General features: G+C 38.7%; 1 protein-coding gene across 2 annotated transcripts in view; it reads right to left on the minus strand.

The window, feature by feature from the left end:
• The window catches only part of SACM1L (SAC1 like phosphatidylinositide phosphatase), a 58,530-nt gene that overhangs the window by 13,629 nt on the left and 24,220 nt on the right, over positions 1-20,681 (minus strand). For both annotated transcript variants that reach the window (XM_007168880.3, XM_057554463.1), the window contains 8 exons: positions 15,914-16,063; positions 13,022-13,081; positions 12,128-12,161; positions 8,119-8,220; positions 5,945-6,030; positions 5,083-5,169; positions 4,507-4,575; positions 651-730 (listed from right to left, as the gene is read on the minus strand). In XM_007168880.3, the coding sequence (XP_007168942.2) occupies positions 651-730; positions 4,507-4,575; positions 5,083-5,169; positions 5,945-6,030; positions 8,119-8,220; positions 12,128-12,161; positions 13,022-13,081; positions 15,914-16,063 (668 nt within the window). The remainder of the gene's footprint in view (positions 1-650; positions 731-4,506; positions 4,576-5,082; positions 5,170-5,944; positions 6,031-8,118; positions 8,221-12,127; positions 12,162-13,021; positions 13,082-15,913; positions 16,064-20,681) is intronic.

The following is a 20,681-nucleotide window of genomic DNA, read 5'->3' on the forward strand; positions in this document are numbered from 1 at the left end:
TCTATTTTTGTGTATGTTTAAAAGTTTCCGTAGGTTAAAAAAAAATTCTCCCCAAATAACCGAGTACCATTTCTTTTGAAGTCTTCCCCCAATGCCTGTGACCACTTGCTACCACAGTATACCCCCACCTCCTACCCCGGTTTCCTGATGCAGAAGCTCCAAACAGGCTGACTCATTACCCTGCACGTTTCCACAGGGCAACTGTTTACGTTTTAGGATCCCCCCTCTTTTGACAAGGCTACACAGAATTTGTAACTGTTGCCCGGTGCCTCACAGGAGGGGCAAGCTGCTGCTCCAGACAAGGCCGCCATGCAACAGTAAACTGCTCCAGCTCGTGTGGTGGTCAGGACCAGGCAGACCACACCAAACAATCATGAGTAACTGAAATTCAAGACCCAATGGGCAGAGCGACACAAAGCCTCAAGGAGAGGATTTTAATCAAGGACTAAACTTTTACAAAATTCAAATTAAAATTCAACTGTTAAGAAGTTATTCTGCAACATGAATTATGCCAGAGAAAATTTCAAGCTAACAAAATCATGCTTTGAAAACAACAAACTGAAATACATCTAGAGAGATCTATGTACTTACGTATATATGCACTGCACATCTACTCTGAAAAGACCTACAACAGATTTCTAGTGAGGTACCTGATCATTCCATTTGCCAAGGAAGACACCATTGTTGCAAACGCCTGTTCAAGTGGCTTCTCTGAGCCCTTCTGATTAACCTGTAAAAAATTAAAAATACCACAGCTTGCTTTCGTTTTAAATATTTGTTTGTTTGTTTATTTATTTATGGCTGCATTGGGTCTTCATTGCTCCACGCGGGCTTTCTCTAGCTGCAGCGAGCAGGGGCTACTTACTCTTCATTACAGTGCGCGGGCTTCTCGTTGCGGTGGCTTCTCTTGTTGTGGAGCACGGGCTCTAAGCACCCGGGCTTCAGTAGCTGTGGCACGTGGGCTCAGTAGTTGTGGCTCACGGGCTCTAGAGCACAGGCTCGGTGGTTGTGGCGCATGGGCTTAGTTGCTCCGCGGCATATGGGATCTTCCCGGACCAGGGCTCAAACCCGTGTCCCCTGCATTGGCAGGCAGATTCTTAACCACTGTGCCACCAGGGAAGTCCCACCATAGCTTTCTTTTAAGTTTAATTAAAAGGACAGAGTGACATCAGCAAAATGGCAGACTAGGAAGCTTTAAGCTCTTATACCCTCACAAAAACATCAGAAAAAAGAGAAGCTTTCAAACCAACTTTGTAGGAGCTCTAGAAACCAATCAAAGGTTTTTTTTTTTTTTTTTTTTTTTTTTTTAAAAGCCAGGTCTGATTTATTTATTTATTTATTTATGGCTGTGTTCGGTCTTCGTTTCTGTGCGAGGGCTTTCTCTAGTTGTGGCAAGCGGGGGCCACTCTTCATCGCGGTGCGCGGGCCTCTCTTGTTGCGGAGCACAGGCTCCAGATGCGCGGGCTCAGTAATTGTGGCTCACGGGCCTAGTTGCTCCGTGGCATGTGGGATCCTCCCAGACCAGGGCTCGAACCCGTGTCCCCTGCATTAGCAGGCGGATTCTCAACCACTGCGCCACCAGGGAAGCCCCCAATCAAAGGTTTATAGCAACCAAACAAATGTCCAATCAAGATAAAGCCAACCTCAAAATTGTAGGACAATTCTGTAGCATTTTTCTTGCCCTTATCTCATCCTTTCCCCAGTGCAATGACGATCTTAGCTTAAGCAGCGGCAACACAGTTCTCAGCCCCCCTCCACAAATAGGAAGAGCAGACCAGACCTTATTTGCACACTGCTCATATAAGCTACAAGAGGACTATAAACCAAGACGCCTAGGGCAAGATATTTCGGGTGGAGACATAAAATAGACCATCTAAAGCCTGCAGAAGCAGCTGGGGTGACACTCTTTGAGAAATTAGGATACTCAAAAGCAGCCACGTATATGGAGGGTTTTAGACAGCCGTATGCATACCCAAGCAAGATGCATGCTCAGAAAAGTCCTGAAAAGACCTTAAGCTTTCACCTCAGGCTAATCCCTACAGTTCAGAGCAAGCCTAAGTAAATAAGTGAAGGACTGCTCCAACACAGAAGCAGTCTGCAGAGATTAGGAGATGGGTTGTTCTCTCTTTTTTGTTTTTTCCTTTGTCTATTTCAGTTCCTCGTATTCAAGGAAATTTCTGTCAAAACATTAGCTGAACACAAGCTAAAAGAACGGAGACTTCAGTGAGCATACACAACAAGGAACAGTCTTTGCAAAAATAGTTTGGAGGGGCTTCCCTGGTAGCGCAGTGGTTGAGAATCTGCCTGCTAATGCAGGAGACACAGGTTCGAGCCCTGGTCTGGGAAGATCCCACGTGCCACGGAGCAACTAGGCCCGTGAGCCACAACTACTGAGCCTGCGCGTCTGGAGCCTGTGCTCTGCAAAAAGAGAGGCCACGACAGTGAGAGGCCCGCGCACCGCGATGAAGAGTGGCCCCCACTTGCCACAACTAGACAAAGTCCTCGCACAGAAATGAAGACCCAACACAGCCATAAATAAATAAATTTAAAAATTAAAAAAATAAAATAAAGGCAGAAAAAATTAAAAAAAAATAGTTTGGAAAAGTCTCAAAACAAATAGATTACTACAGCATTCAATAATCAAAACACAAACAAAATAAAACAACAGCAAACCCCTGGGAAAGAAGAATCTGACTTCCAGAGTTACTACATTATAAACATCCAATGCCCAGTTTTCAAGAACAACAACAAAATCATAAGGCATACAAAAAAACACAGGAAAACAAGGCTTATTCAATGGGAAAGGATAAATTGATAGAAACCATCCCTGCAGAAGCCTTATTTATAAAAAGCTTTCAGGGAATTCGCTGGTGGTCCAGTGGTTAGGACTTGGTGCAGCCTGGGTTCCATCCCTCGTTGGGGAACTAAGATCCTGAAAGCTGTGTGGCGTGGCCAAATTAATAAATAAATAAATAGGACTTCCCTGGTGACACAGTGGTTAAGAATCAGCCTGCCAATGCAGGGGACACGGGTTCGAGCCCTGGTCCAGGAAGATCCCACATGCCTCAGAGCAACTAAGCCCGTGCGCCACAACTACTGAGCCTGTGCTCTAGAACCCTTGAGTAACAACTACTGAGCCCGCGCGCCTAGAGCCCATGCTCCACAACAAGAAAAGCCACTACAATGAGAAGCCCATGCACCACAACGAAGAGCAGCTCCCGCTCGCCGCAACTAAAGAAAGCTGGTGCCCAGTAACAAAGTCCCAATGCAGACAAAAATAAATAAATAAATAACAAAAAGCTTTCACAACAACTGTCTTAAATATGCTCAGAGCTAAAAGAAAGCATGGACAAAGAACTAAAGGAAATCAGGAAAACTGTATATGAAAAAAATGAGAATATCAACAAAGAAACAAAGTATTCAAAGGAATGACATGGTAAGTCTGGAGCTCAGAAGTACAAAATGGAAATTAAAAATTCACTAGAGGAGTTCAACAGCACATTTGAGCAGGAAGAAAGAAGAATCAGCAAACTTGTATAGGACAAAAGAAATAATCAAGTTGAAGCAGCAGAAAGAAAAAAGAATCGGAAAATTGAACAGAGCCTGGGGGACTTCTGGGATACCATCAAGTAGACAACATATTCATTATGGGAGTCCCAGAAAGAGAAGAGAGAGAGAAAGGGTCAGAGAGATTATTTAAAGAGAAAATGGCAAAAAACCTTCCCAAATTTGATGAACGATACAGATCTTCAAATCCAAGAAGTGCCCAATCCCCAGATATGACGAACTCAAAGAAACACACCAATCACATTATAATCAAACTACTTAATGACAAAGAGAGGATCTTGAAAGCAGCAAGAGAGAAAGGACTCATCACATACAAGGGATTCTGAATAGAATTATATGCCAATTTCTCTTCAGAAACCTTGGAGGCTAGAAGGCAATGGGATGATATATTTAAAGTACTGAAAGAAAAGAACTGTCAACCAAGAATTCTATATCTGGCAAAACTGTCCTTCAAAAATGAGACAGAAATTAAGACATTCTTGGATAAACAAAAGCTGAGGGAGTTCATTATCCCTAGACCTGCCCTACCAGAAATGCTACAGAGAGTCCTTCAAGTTAAAATGAAAGGACACTACAAAGTAACTTGGAGCCACATAAACAAAAACATTCTGCTTAGGGAAATAAGATACAAAGGAACAAATATTACACAATACAATTTATATGGGATACCTAGAATAGACAAATTTATAGAGACAGAAAGTAGAATAGAGTTACCAGGGGCTGAGGTAAGAGGGATAATAGGAAGTTACTGTTTAATGGATACTGAGTTTCTGTCTGGTATGATGAAAAGTTCTGGAAATGGTCAGTGGTGATGGTTGCACAACACTGTAAAATATTTAATGCCACTGAATTGCACACTTAAAAATGTTAAAATGGTAAACTTTGTTTAAAAAAAAAAAATGCTAAGGTTTTATTCCCCCCAAAATGTAAGAAACATACCAGATTGATTATGACTTGTTTTCCATAAATAATTATTTGTGAATCAAAATGCCTTTGGAAACCATCCATCTAGAGAGGGGAAAAAAAAGAGTTACATACTTTACCAGATTACATTATAAGAATATTTATAAGATGTTAAAAAGTATCTCCTTAAATGTCCTATCTCTATATTCAAGAGAATGACATTAAGATGGACTATGTCTTCTAGATATTCTAAATACTATGTAGTGAGTAGTAATTATAAGCCATTCTACTCTGAGCTACAATATTACTATTTTATTTCTGAGCATGTCAAATAGAATACACTAAATATTCTAAACAGTGTAAGACTGCAAATCTTACTGAGATCTCTAAAATCAAAATTTACCAAGTCATTCAGTTTGTTTTTCCACATTTCTAACATGCCATATACACAGTCCTTTGGTTTAGAAGCTCACTAAGTGCCAGAACCAAGGAGAAAGGCCTCAAAGATGTTGAAGTCTGACTTATGAGAAATAAATACATGCTCTAAACACAAACTATAATGCCACTAAGCTTCTATTTATAGCCAATGAAAAAAGCATGGAAGATACACACATGATTTGCTACTTTGTTGATCAGTGGCAGTGGTTTGTACTTGAGATTTGGTCTTTGAGACCAGTACAGTGGTATTGATCCTCGAGTCTAAAAGAAAAAAAAGATATATAAAAAGAAACATACACACAAACTTGTTTTTCTCAGCTTATTGTCAGGGGTATATACAATATCAATGACCGCAAAAGAAAAAATAAAAATGCGATCTACTAACTATGAAAGAAATCCATGCATACCGGCTCCTAAAATTCATATTTTGGGGCATACATTTGGAAAGGACTTTTTCTGATTTTATATACATGCACTTGTGTAGTAGACAGTTGTGTTTCTCCTAAATTCTAAAATAAATCAATTTTTGTCTACAAGTAAAAATTACCAAGTTACGTCTGGTATATAATTTGGCATTATAATAAAACTAGAAATTGCTTTATTCATTCTCGAAAGAATATGTTTATGAACTGAAAAATATTTTTAGCCATTAATACTCTGGAGCAGTAAGTGATCCACAACTCAGATATTATGTCACAATGAATGCAAGGCAGGTAAAGTCAGGCATAAGCCAGCTGCTTGTCCTGTCATCACTGTCCTGAAGAAGTCTAAGGGGTTAAGCAGACCAATGGCTCCATTTCTGTAACCCTTGCACCTCCTACCCTACCCTCTCCTTTAGGGATTTAATTCAAGGGCAGAAAACCTCAGCAGCTGAGTGCCAGGTTAATGGAATATCCTTGTTTTGGGTGAACTTTTTCCATATTGTAGACAATGGTATTACTTTAAAAAGGAGAGAAATTTCAACAATATGTCAGGAAATTACAATCCAAGTAGAAAAGACCAACTGGCTGGCTGCCTAACAGACCCGTTAACTTGCCTGTACAAATGAAGCTCTGCTCCCATTGTAGTGCACAATTTGTTCTGTTTCTACAAAGTTAGCCGCATGGCCTTCAGAATCAATTCCTGAATTGGAAAAAAATTAACTATATTTATTACATAAGAAAAACATCAGAAACTCACTAATTCACTCTAACTTGAAGAGAATTAAGTCAGTTCAAATTAGTGGAAAAGTACTTATAAAACTAAATTTCAAACAAATGCATAGTCCACCATCAGAAAGCTAACAAAGCTCACTCATTTAAACAGGCTTAAAGGGAGTATTAACGACCTATTAACAAACAAATAATGTTGGCTGCTATTTAATATATCAATTGTTTATATATACACAATTCCACTACAACAGTGTTTCTCAAATTTTGGACATATTTTAAAGAAAAAACAAGTTCTCAAAAACCTCTCACAGTATATCCAAAGATCCCAATTTTGGAGGTTAAAACCATTAAACACAATATTAAATGCAAATGTGGGCCATTATGTTAACAGTATTTTGTTATAATGATGCAAATGGTCCAGCAGATGCTTACAATTTTAATTATCAAAATGAAAGCACAAAAACTGTATATGATCCTACAATTTCTACAACTCCATGAATATACCCAAAAAAACCAATTTGAAAAGCACTGCTCTTAAATATTTACCCTTGACTTGGTTAGTTCTTTCAAATGTTTGAAGCATTACCTTACTATCTTGTTTACATTATCTTTACTAAGAAAAGCTTGCTAAGCAAAGGCAACTTTCAAGTGAGTCCCTGACTCAAATTATTAGGAAAGGAAAAAAAAAAAAATCAACAGATTTTTAATGATCTCAAATATTTCTTAACATCCTTTCTATCTGACATACTTCTAAAACATGTAACATTTTGAGGTGTAACATATAATATCAGTGTTTCTGTTAACACATTAACAGAAGGGAAAAAAATTATGAGTCAAATCAGCAATAAAATGCCTTCTCAGTACGTTCTAAAATTACTTGTCAGAAGCATGGGCTATACTTGGTTCTGTCCAGAATTCCCATTAAGGAATAATATGTAGTTATTTTAAAAAGTGAGATTGAGAATAAGAGTGAGATTGTGTGTGTGTGTGAGAGCAAGTGAGCGTACGAGACATCTTTATGAAGGGATTTCTAATATATATTAAGATAAAAAAACCCAAGGTGCAAGAAAATGTACACAGTATACAACCACTGTCTGCAAAAGAAGCAGAACATACTTGGAATAGCATAAAAATTATCTGAAGGATAAGTAAGAAACTAACAACAGATCAGCTGGTCGAGAGGTAAGATGCAGCAGATGAAGTCAGAAATGAGAAATATTTTTTAACTGCATATCTTTTTATACCTTTGATACCTGATCTATGTGACTGCATTACCAATTCAAAACTTTTAATTAAAAAATATGACTCCATCCAAGAAAATCCAGATACAAGGGCATTGCTAACTCTAATCCTGGTTGTGTGATCTTGGCCAGGTCACTCACCTGGCCTAAATGTCTTTCTTCCTCTGCTATATCACCTATACTAAAGGAGATTAACCAAATGACTTTTACAACTTCCTGGCCCAAAACTTCTATGATTTACCTAAGGGTCTATAGGATTTTATTCTGATATACTCTGGCTTAAAAAAAAAAAAAGAGTTCAGGAAACTCATTTTCATAATGACAGTAACTTCTAATACAGATTTTAAAAGCTTGGTTTAAGCAAATTAGCGTGTTGCTAGCACAAAGCCTAAAGAATGCTCAAATGTAAATCTTCAAAGTTGAAGGCATAAGGTCAAATGTCTAGCTTTATACATGCAAAGAAACCAAGAGCAATAAAAGAAAATACTTTCTGATATGAGTTTTAGGTTATTGAAAACTATAGTGAGTTCAGCTACGCTTTCAGACATCCAGCAAATAACATGATCAATTCCTCTTAAAGCAGTAAGAAGCAGCCTACAGTGTCTCATTAACATCTGCAATGTAACTACAGTAGCTGGAGTAAAGCACAGAAGACCTACCTAATTATCATAATGAAGCAGGAGATAAATATTTAGCGAGGCTATCAAATGATGAAACAAATAAAATACAAAAGGTTACATTCATGTTACCATGAGCCAAACATTAATTAGAGATAGATATAACCCAGTACCAAATTGTGCTGACAAAATTAATCTCACCTCTTACATAATAGCGGACACCAGCTCTGAAACAACTCCTCCTCGAGATGAGAATCCAATCAAAGTATTTTCCATTAATAGAACATGAGTGCATAGTAATAACTTAACTACATTAAGAAAAATATAACATATTGCAAAATCATATGTATTATTTTCAGATGAAATTTGAATCTATCTACCGTAGTAAGAATGACTCTGCCTTTAGAAAATAAAAAGGATAGAGAATATGCAAATTTTTGGTTCTCATGAATATTCACAAGCCTTTAGTACTGATTGTGAAGTTCTGTCAAGTCAGTAACCCTATAATGACATACAGTCAGTGTGTTTAAGTGGTTCATTACAGTGTTTCTATTTAAATAATATGATTTCCTTTCCCACGTAAGTCTCAACCACTTTCTGAAAGTAAAGAATTAAATAATAACCACATCACAAAAAAATCTTTGAATGAAAGACTTATACATTTAAAATAGATTAACCTTCCAATAAGAAATGGAAAAAAGGGGGGGAAAAGACTAAGCTATTGAAGTTTATATTATATGCGTAATTACAATTACAAATAACAGTTGCTAAGTATATAAAGATTTACAGATCAAACTGTAAATTAAAGATCATTCAGAAACAGAATGTATCTCTCTCCTCCTCATAGGTTTGGGTTTACCATATGGTTATTTCCTATACAAAACATTTTGCTTACTATAATTTGATTCATCCATTATAAAGCATAAGAGCATAATAAAATAAATATCTATACATCTACCTCCAACTTGCGAACAGTATCAATGCCCTGAATCTAATATCTGTTCCTTCTTCATCCCATCCAACTGCCTTCTTGCCCAGAAGCCCTGTGGAGACGATTCCCCTGCCTTCTTAGTTTCATTATATGCAACCATGACTTGAAAACACAAAGCTTGCTTTTGAGTTTTATAAAAATGGCACAACACTCTTAATAAACTTCAAGTCCTTGTTTATGCCCCCAGTAAGTACCTAAGAGCCATCCTTGCACTGCATGAAGCAGTAGTTTGGTCCTCTTCAGTGTTGTGTGCAATCTATAAGGACCGTATCACAACAGCCCTAATTCTTCTGCTGATGGAACTCGTGGTGCTCAGAGTTTGCTCTAACAGTGGTGCCGTGAACATTTTTTGAAAAACCTCCTGGTATAAACGTATTGGGTATGCAGAGGGGAAGGCCTGGTAAATCCATAAGGAAATGCCAAATAATTTTCAAAATAGTGGTACCAAATGATACTAGCAATATGAATTTCTTATGATTCATCCCTCTCTATCACCTGGTATCCTCAGACTTAATAATGAGTCATCTTGAGCTCCCAATTCACAATCCTTTAAAACCACAGTACTAGAGAAGACTCCAAAGCCGCATTTACTCATTCATTCACCCAAATTATCTATTTGGAGCAGGGCACAAAGATGAATCAGACATGGAGTCTGCCTCTGAGAGAACTGAGTATAGCATGGAGTATGTCTGTTTTATGAATCATTTTCTTCTTATTACAAGATGAATATCCATCCAAAAGCATGGAAGGAACGAAAGAAAAATAAAAATCATGCAGAATCCCACCAGCATGACACAACTTTTAAAATGTCGATGTATTTACTTCTAATCTTTTATCAATTAGTGACTCAGCTAATGGCACTGCTTCCAATTTCACTGTGAAAATAAAAGCCATCCACAGGCTCCCACCACATCTATCTACCTACTAGCCTCCACTTCCACCATAGCTGCTTCCTTTCTACTATGGCAGATGAGCTGGATGGTGGACAAGCTGTCTGTGTCCGGCCTTCGACCTGTGTACTACACCCCACCCCTCACACACTCAAGGACATTGCTTGAAGGTGCTCCCACCTTCTCCAAAATCTTTCTTCCCAGCATTTGGTAACAGCCCCCATTTGGGGAGGAGTTGGGGGAACAGGAACATAACCTCCCTCTCTAATGGTCATTTTTAAACAACCAGCAGCATTATCAGCTGATGAGACCCTCTGCTTGGAAACCTTATTTTCATTTGCTTCTGGGACACTGCTCTCACTTGGTTGGTTCTTCTCTTCCTCACTGCCTTTGCTGGTTCATTTTTCCAACTTCAAATCTTAGAGTAACTCTATATGACTCGTCCTCTCAGTTCACTTACTTTGGTTCCCCCACTTCAGAAGTCCTTTGTCCTGAGGCCTGTAGTCCGTGGCTCTAGCATTTATTCACTATCTAGAACCCCCTTCAGGCTGTCTTCTTTCTTTCTCCACACCTTTTTCTTCTCTATATACATTTCTTCCTTTGATGATCTCATCCCACTTCATGGCTTTAAATGCCATCTATACCCTGAGGACTTGCTTAACATGTCCAAATAGAAGTCCGGATACTCTGGCCTGTCTTCCACCTCGGCTCTTCCCCACCACAATGCATGGTTTCCTTCCACTTACTCTGGCCAAAAATCTTAAGTCATACTCAACCCTCCTTCATTCCCCATGTACAATTTGTCAGAAAATCCTTTTAGCTCCACTTTCAAAACATATCTAGAACCTGACCATTTTTCATCACCGTCAGCTACCACCCTGGTCCCAGGCAACATCACCTCCCATCCAGATTACTAACTGCTCCTAGCTATTCCTTGCATCCTCCCCTGCTCACCTTTGGCATATTCTCTACATCACTGTCAGAGTGATCCTGTCTTACCATGACAATCCTCTACTCAAATCCCAATAGTTTCCCTTAACAGTTAAAGTAAAAGACAAAGCCTCTAAGGCCCTGCACGATGTGGGTCCAGCAGCCTCTCTGAACACAGCTCTCACTCCCTGTCCGTTTTCTGCTCCAGTCACGCTCCTGCGTTGGGCCCTTTTTTCTTGCTGATCTCTCTCTAAATACATGAAACATCTGAGGACAGTTCTAGTCAAAGAGCTACACTAAACAAAAGCCAATGTAAAGCTTCAGATTTAAAGCTAAACAGATAAACTGTTTCTGAAATCACCTAGAAAAAGTGTTCTATAATCTCATTTGTTATCATTGCCCATTCACAATCTCATTTTGGAATTAAAAAAACACATACACACAATTGGCCCAAACCCTTAAAGCACTACCTAAATAGTAGGCTTGTTATTATTTCATCCTTAGGAGAACTTAAGAGAGCTCCAGGGAAAAACAAAAACAAAAACCAGAATAAATAAGAGCTTTTATCCTGCCATTTTCTGATTTTTATTCCCCCACAACTGTGGAAAATGTTTCCTGCATTACTTTCTGTTTTTAAGTATAACAAGCATAATAATTTAAGGAAATCATACTAACATAATGAACAAATAAATCACAGACTGTTGTGTTAGTTAATAAGCTTCTTTGGGGGTATGTGATAGAAAGACCCCCTCAGTTTCTGCAGGGCAGAGTCCTGACGATAGGCACTCATCAGCACATTGTGCTTACCCTTTAACAGCCAGCTCACTTTGCTTCCCTATTTTTATTATGATGTCTATGATAAAGATAAGCTTTAAAAATGAACTTACAATTAGATAACCATTACTCATTTTGCATTTGTACTACACCTCACCCCAAGCATCATTCTTTGTACACCATGTATTTTCATTTTTCTGTGGCTATTTCAAATGACAAATATAAGTTTTAATTGTAATTCTCCTCTCCAACTTGCTGGCTACCCTAGTTCCTGAGTCTAACTTTTTTAATTGCTAAGGAAAATTCTCAATAGGCTAAAACTATTCTTGTTTATTGATACAGTCTAGTAAAGCCAAAACACAGTAGACATATTTCTTCTTTTAAAACACCAGCACCAGAGAGCATTAGTCAGTCTAAAGAGTTCATTCTATTAAAAAAAACAATGGTCATTTACAACCAGTATTCTAAGATTTTATGTTAATGGTTTGATATTATTATCAAAAGAGATTTCTACTCATTCTAAAATACTCTCCTCATGTAATATTTGAGACTGTCTTTAAATCTAACTTCTAATAATATTTAAATAAAGGCTGCTAGAAAACTAAAGAGTAATATGTAAGGATACAGCCATATAATACCGGAAGAGCAAACCGATGGACCTGAAATGAAGATGTATGTTACGTTTAGGAATAAATATACTTCAAAAATAATAAACAAAAAGAAGCACTATATAAAAAATACTTACAGATGGGGAGGTAATATACAAATACAACAAAGTAGTAAGCTTATGGGTAACTTTTAATTTTAAAGACATTTCTCTAATGTAACATTGTCTTTTTAATTAAAAAAATTTAAGTATGTGCTACAATCATTTGGGCTTGAACATTTGCAGATTTTGGAACACTAATAAAACTACATGAAGTTGCAGAATATTTATCTCCCTCCTTCTCAGTCTTTGCCCACAACAAGTTCACTGCTCCAGGGAAAAGATATCCCCACGCTAACGGGTTCGCAGTTTAAACTACCTTTCCCGAAAAAGCAAAGCAAATGCCAAGAAATAACGCCATTAGGCAAATCTGTTTACCTAGATTCAATACATTATGCTTCCTAGGTGGCCTCCTTGTTTACATCTCATTTGTATAAACCAAGAACAGAGGAAGGTGACACCTATGCATGTCTATCCTGGGTGACTGAAGGGAGTCAGGTTCCCATAGGAAGACAAATGCAGAGCTCTCCACTGCCTGGGGAATTAGCTCTGGCCTGATTTCTAACATTATTCATCTACCAAGACCCATTCTCTCTCTCTCACTTATAGAAAGCAATGTATTTTTACTGAGGTATTTTCTTCAACCTACAATGATGTGGGAGGGCAGATCGGATCAAAGTCCATAAGTTATAAACAGAGTTAAATTAGAATTCTTTACCAAAATCCTTGGCAATTAGGTAGCCATTTTATAACATGTATTCAATTAAAACTTGAACTGTAACAAATAAGCTGGTTTTATTTAGTGTACATTACCTCTGGCTGAGCAGAAAGTTCTCTTAGAAGATGACCATTCCATACAAACCGCTGGTCTGCCTAAGAGAGAAGTTTTAAAATTAATATTCAATATCTCCTGCCAATTTGAGTTTCTATAGAAAGAAAAGTATAACAGTCAATGTCTCCACCTGGTGGCTAGGAGCAGGTCTCTTTGACATGCTGCAAAAAGAACTCCACTTCCCCACCAACTTGCCCCTCCTCCGGGTATCCCTCTCTCGTTGCCTCAAGACAGTGCTGCTGGCCCATACAGAAACCTGGCAGTCCTTGCAGGCTCCTTCTCTTATATTTAATCAATCATCGAGTCCTAAATCCCCTTCCAGATCCATTTCCTCTTCTACATATCTATTCTCACCACCCCTGGCTAACACCTGACTGCAGCCCAACTACTAAAACAGCCTCCCTGGCCTCACTCAAGCCTTAGCCTGGCCCTTCACACCCTTCCTCCACATGCTGCCAGCAGCTGTTGTCTAACGTGACACATCTCTTGTCTGCTGGAAATTCTTCACTGGCTCACTGTCATCTAAAGAACCAAATCTTCACATGGCCTAACCAGTCCTGGAACCTGGCAACCCCTACTTAACTCTCTGCTCTCATCTCTGGCCACTCTGACGTTCAAACTATACAGAAGGAACTCCCTCAACAACTCAGCAGACTAACCAGTTCTCTTCATTCTCTTTATAAAACACAGCAACGGACACTCCCCTGTCCCCCGTCACCAGCAGAAAGTCACGAGGAGTGGCTCTTGCACTCAGGCATAACCAGTTGAATGGTACACTTCCTGAGATTCAGACTGTGTGTTCCCAATCAGTTTGTTCCAGTTTTTCTTATTATTCATAACATAATTTAACTATTTTATAAGTCAATGAAATATGACTTAAAAATAAACTGCTCTTTCTATAAAGTTGAATGATTTAGAACAGAACTTGATAAAAGGCAAGCTGCTAAAAACAAAACTTCTGTTGAATTAGGAGGAAAAATGGCAACTATAAAAGACTGGAGAAACATAGTAAAAATATATAGTATTCCGCAAACAGACTGCTCTGTGTCAAAATCTTTAAAGAGACTCAAACTGGAAAGCATTATGGATATAACTTATACAGGAAAGACAATTAGGAATCAAGGAACCAAAAACAAAGAAAAGCTTACGATCCTACATCAAAAAATTGACCAGTCAATGTAAAATTGTATGTTTTAAGTTGAGATAAAATGTTTATAGTATATATGGTTCACTTATCACTTTTGTGATTCCCAAAGTTATGGTAACTTTGACTCTTCTGATTAGCTGACAAAAAATTCCCTCCCATCCCAACAGATGAGATGGCTTCTTCTTCAGTTTAGCCTAATATTGCCACTGCCTCTGACTGGAACCCTCCTTCTCCCACGGCCACCTGATCAATAAAGCCTATTCATCATTAAGTCTCGGCTCAAAAATCACCTTCCTCTGTACAGTCGTCCCTGACTCCCCCAGACAGAGTGAGTCCCGTCTTCCTTCAGGATCCCACCACACTTGGGTACCTATCTCTGTGACAGCAATTGTCCCTTGTTCTGTGATTGCCTGGACTTCCACTTCCTCAGCAGACTGCAGGCTCCCGCAAGGCAGGGGCATGTCTTTTCATCCTGTGTGGCTGGTGGCTAGTACAGTGCCTGGTACATAGCAGGCATTTGAGAGACATTTCATAGCAAATGGAGACTGCAGCAAAAAAGCAAGAGTCTCTTTGCAGTTAAACGCCAAATTTCTTCATTGCTTAGCTTACATCTAAACTTACATTGAAGCCTACATATAATCTTACAAAATTAGACTATAAAGTCTTTAAAAAGCCAACTAAAATATTGATTTAGGACTTCCCTGGTGGCGCAGTGGTTAAGAATCCACCTGCCCATGCAGGGGACACGGGTTTGATCCCTGGTCCGGGAAGACCCCACATGCCGCGGAGCAACTAAGTCCGTGCGCCACGACTACTGAGCCTGTGCTCTAGACCCCGCGAACCACAACTACTGAAGCCAGCGCGCCTATAGCCCGTGCTCCGCAACAAGAGACGCCACCGCAATGAGAAGCCTGTGCACTGCAACGAAGAGTAGTCCCTGCTCGCCGCAACTAGAGAAAGCCCGCGTGCAGCAACAAAGACCCAATGCAGCCAAAAAAAAAAAAAACGATTTAGGTTGAGCTATATAAAATGATCATTTTTATTGGTCAAATATGGTCAATTAGTGGCAATTTCATATGGTCCAACCTAACAGTTATCTGACAACTTTTTTTTTTTTGACAGCAACCTTTTAAATGCTGTCTGCTCCCTAAACATATCTACTTTTGCTAACAAAAAATCAAGGCAGCAATTATCTAGGTTCCTGAACAGCAGAAATTTTATGTTGAGATCATCTGAGGTCCAGTTTTAAAGATACACTTAAGTCAATAAAATAACCAAAAACCCCACCCTAAACAAAAGCATATTTTTCAAGTCCTTAACAAGTTGTTACTTTTCTACTTGTAAAAACTATAAATAACACCACTGCAGAAAGAACATCATCCATTAGAACATTAATGTTACAAGTACAATTGTGTTGCTAATGCTAATAATTGTTATAACACAGAACACTGAGAGCTAGGAAATTACCAACATTCATGTTTAAGCTAGATTTCTGAAAATGGACCCCTGTGGTTCTCAATCCTGTCTGTGTAACATACACAGATTCTGGGGTCCTGAATTTGGAAATGAGATGTCTATTTGAAACATGGTATACTTTCAAAGCCCCATACATGATCCTGATATAGCCAGGACCGAGAAAAATCAATATGTATTTTATGGATGAAATAGAGACAATCTCCTTAAAATTAAAAAAAAAAAAGTAATAATAATTGAAGATTAAGCTTACCCTTTCCAAGAGACTCATTTCCTGGAATTCTGGACTAGTGTTAGACAGCCGCTGCAAAGTATGGGTCAAATCATATGTCGTTGAAAAGTAAAACCCATCCACACTCAAGACATGGTTTATCATTGCTAGGAAAGTTTTGTTATCTTGTAACTGTAAACAAAGGAGAGCAAATAATCAGTCTATCTTATACTTGAAAAGGAATCTATCAACATGACAAAAGAGTGAAAATAAAAACCTGTAAGTTCAGCCCTGTTAAATGCCACTGGCACAAAGACTGGGCGAGGAGATGCTCACCATTTCCCCAGGACCTGGGACAGTTGCTGATACATGGACAGTGCTCAACACCATAGGGTATTATATTAACTGATTAGGCAGACCTCCTTTCCCATTGGTGTCCTTCACAATTTTTACTTTAAAGGGCAGAAGAGTTACTTTAACAAAACATCACCACTTTAGGTTATGACCTACTGTGTCCCAGACACTTTACAGAGATTCTCCTTCATCTTCACAGCAACCCCTTGCTAGTTTAGCATTAATTATCCTCATTTGACAGAAGAAAAACATAAATTCATGAGGGGCCCAGTAACAGAGAGTCAATAACGAGAGAACAATACCATCCTCATCCCTAAGAAACTTTACTGGTTTGGGCTAGTTGGGAAGTTAAATGGAATTCTTTACAAAAAAAAAAAAAAAAAAAAGCAAAGACTGAAAAGAAAAGTCCAGGAGAGAGAGAAGTGGCCAAGATGGTAGCGTAGGAAGACCCTGAGCTCACCTCCTCCCACAGGCACACCAAAACTACAACTATTCACAGAACAACTATCTATGAGAGAACTGAAGACTAGTAGAACAGATTTTTCACAGCTAAAGATATAAAGAAGAAACCATGATATGGGTAGGAGGGGTGGAGACCTGGTATAGTCAAGACCCACACTCTCAGGTAGGTGACCCAGAAATGGGGAGAATAATCACAATTGCTGAGGTTCTCCCCAGTGAGCAAGGGGTCTGAGCCCCACGTCAGCTACTGAGGCCAACGATCTTGCACCAGGAAGACAAGCCCCCAGAATGTCTGGCTTTGAAGGCCAGAAGGCCAGCAGGGTTTGTGTGCAGGAGAGCAGGACAACTGTAGGAAACAGAGACTCCACTCTTAAAGAGCCCATACAAAATCTCACATGCTCCAAGTCCTAGCGTGTAGGCATTTGAAGGGAGCCTAAGTCAGACCCACTTAGTGATCTTTGCGAGCCTCCTGGAGAGGCAGGAGGCAACTGGGACTGCTACTGGGGGTGCAGATGTTGGCAGCAGCTGTCTTAGGGAGTTTGTTCTACCACGAGGACACTCGTGCTAGCAAGTGCCATTTTGGAGTCCTCCTTCTGGCCTATTAGTGCAGGGGCTTAACCTGCCCACCAGCAGGCAGGCACCAGTGCCGGGACACCCCAGGGCAAACAACAGAAAAGAACAATGAAACTAAGACCTGTTTTTCTGATAAGATAAATAGAAATTGATAAACCTTCAGCCAGACTCATCAAGAAAAAAGGAGGTAGGGCCTAACTAAAATGAGAAATGAAAGAGGACAAATTACAACCAACACCACAAAAATACAAAGGATCATAAGAGATTATTACAAATAATTATGCACCAATAAAATGGACAACCGAGAAGAAATGGATTCGAGAAGAAACGTACGATCTCCCAAGACTGAATCAGGGAGAAACAGAAAATATGAACAGATTTATTACCAGTAACGAAATTGAATCAGTAATCAAAAAACTACCAACAAAGTCCAGGATCAGATGGCTTCTCAGGTGAATCTACCAAACATTTACAGAAGAGTTAACGCCTATCCTTCTCAACTATTCCAAATAGCTGAGGAGGAAGGAATGCTTCCACACTCATTCCATGAGGCTAGCATTACCCTGATGCCAAAACCAGATAAAGACACCGCACACACACAAAAAATTATAGGCCAACATTACTGATGAACACAAATGCAAAAATCCTCAGCAAAACATTAGCAAACCAAATTCAACAGTACATTTAAAAGATCACACGCCATGATCAAGTGGTACTGATCCCAAGAACGGAAGGACAGTTTAATATCCACCAATCAATCAATATGATACACCACATTAACAAACTGAAGAATAAAAATCATATGATTATCTCAATAGATGCAGAAAAAGCTTTTTACAAAATCCAATATCCATTTATGATAAAACCTCTCAACAAAGTGGGTATACAAGGAACATACCTTAACATTATTAATAAAGACCAGGGAATTCCTTGGCAGTCAAGTGGTTAGGACTCCATGCTCTCCCCGCTGAGGGCCAGGTTCAATCCCTGGTCAGAGAACTAAAATCCCACAAACCACGTGACGGGGCCAAAAAAAAAAAGACCATATATGACAAACCTACAGCCAACATCAAGCTCAACAGTGAAAAGCTGAAAGCATTTCCTCTAAGATCAGGAATAAAACAAGGATGCCCATTCTCACCACTTTTACTCAACATATTATCAGATGTCCTAGCTACAGCAATTAGACAAGAAAAAGAAATCAAAGGAACCCAAATTGAAAAGAAGTAAAATTGTCACTGTTTGCAGATGACATGATACTATATTTAGAAAACCCCAAAGTAAAGATGCCACCAAAAAACTAGTAGAATAGGACTTCCCTGCTGGCGCAGTGGTTAGGAATCTGCCTGCCAATGCAGGGGACACGGGTTCAAGCCCTGGTCCGGGAAGATCCCACGTGCTGCGGAGCAACTAAGCCCACACGCCACAACTACTGAGCCTGCACTCTAGAGCCCGTGAGCCACCACTACTGAGCCCACGTGCCACAACTACTGAAACTCATGTGCCTGAAGCCCACGTTCCGCACAAGAGAAGTCACCGCAATGAGAAGCCTGCGCACCACAACGGAGAGTAGCCCCCACTCGCCGCAACTAGAGAAAGCCCACACGCAGCAACGAAGACCCAATGCAGCCAAAAATAAAATAAATAAATAAATTTTAAAAATAAAAATAAAATGGCAGGATATAAAATTAATATATACAGGAAGTCTGTTGCATTTCTATGCAGTAACAATGAACAGGAAGAGAAATTAAGAAGACAATCCCATTTACAACTGCATGAAAAAGAATAAATTACCTAGGAATAAATCTAACCAAGGTGGTAAAAAGACCCGTCATTAGAAAACTGTAAGACACTGACAAGAAAACCATAATTCAAAAGGATACATGCACAACAATGTTCACTGCAGCACTATTTACAATAGCCAGGACATGGAAACAACCTAAACATCCAACGATAGATGGATGGATAAAGAAGATGTGGTACATATATACAATGGAGTATTAGTCAGCCATAAAAAGGAATGAAACTGGGTCATTTGTAGAGATGTGGATGGACCTAGAGTCTGTCATACAGAGTGAAGTAAGCCATAAAGAGAAAAACAAACATCGTATATTAACACATATATGTGGAATCTAGAAAAATGGTACAGATAAACCTATTTGTAGGGCAGGATTAGAGACGTAAACATAGAGAACAGACATGTGGACACGGGCAGCAGTGGGGAGAGGAGGGTGGGACGAACTGGGAGATTAGGTTTGACATAAATACACTACCATGTGTAAAACAGATAGCTAGCGGGAACCTGCTGTATAGCACAGGGAGCTCAGCTCAGTGCTCTGTGACGACCTAGATGGGTGGGATAGGGGTGGGCGGTGGGAGTGAGGTCCAAGAGGGAGGGGATATAGGTATAACTGACTCACTTCACTGTACAGCAGAAACTAATATAACATTGTAAAGCAATTTTACTCCAATAAAAAAAATTTAAAAAGAGTTAAAAAAATGATACAAACAGACCCATAGACAGAGAACTGGTGGTTGGCAGTGGGGAGCGAGGGGTAGGAAGGACGAGTGAAATAGGTAAGGGAGATTAAGAGATACAAACTTCCATTTATAAAATAAGTAAGTCATGGGGATATAATATATAGCATACAGAATACAGTCAATAATATTTTAGTAACTTTGTATGGTGACAGATGGTAACTAGACTTCTCATGGTGATCATTTTATAATGCGTAAAAATATTGAATTACCATGTTGTACACCTGAAACTAATATATTGTAAGTCAATTATACTTCAATAAGCAATAAAGGAAGATAAAGTAAAAGCAGTATATCTATTTATTTTCTGATAATCATTTTAGCTGGCTTTCCCGATGAATACCAAGATTGATATCTGTTTTTATCCTTGTTTTAAAAAATAATTTTTAATGTTTGTTACTGTTTAATGTTTAGCAAATGATTAACATGTTAATTCATGTTACGAATCTACGTACAAAATTTTTAAGTTGGCCTCAACATTTTTATAAAAAACAAAAGGTATAAATAAGCAAAGCATATACAGCGAGGAATGCTAAAATTAGTTACATAGCCTGAAAACAAACTATAGCAATAAAGAAGAAACTGTTCAAGTAAATATTACTAGGCTATTAAATGAAAACAACCATTTTTATTGCCTTAAATTATCGTGTCTCATAGAGAATGAACTTATTAATATATTGATATATATACAGTAAGAAAGAAATTTTAAGTTTAAAGTATAAAAACTATATTCTACAGCTTTACTTAGCCAATAAGACAATAGTGCTAGGACTGATTTTTTTTAAATGTTTATCATAGGTAAGATACATATTTTAGAATAATTAACTTTCTTTTAAAAACAAACTTTTTGTAATCTTGGGAATAAAAATACAACTTAAAATTT

The sequence above is a fragment of the Balaenoptera acutorostrata genome, chromosome 10, assembly GCF_949987535.1.
Source record: "Balaenoptera acutorostrata chromosome 10, mBalAcu1.1, whole genome shotgun sequence".
Taxonomy (NCBI): Eukaryota; Metazoa; Chordata; class Mammalia; order Artiodactyla; family Balaenopteridae; genus Balaenoptera; species Balaenoptera acutorostrata.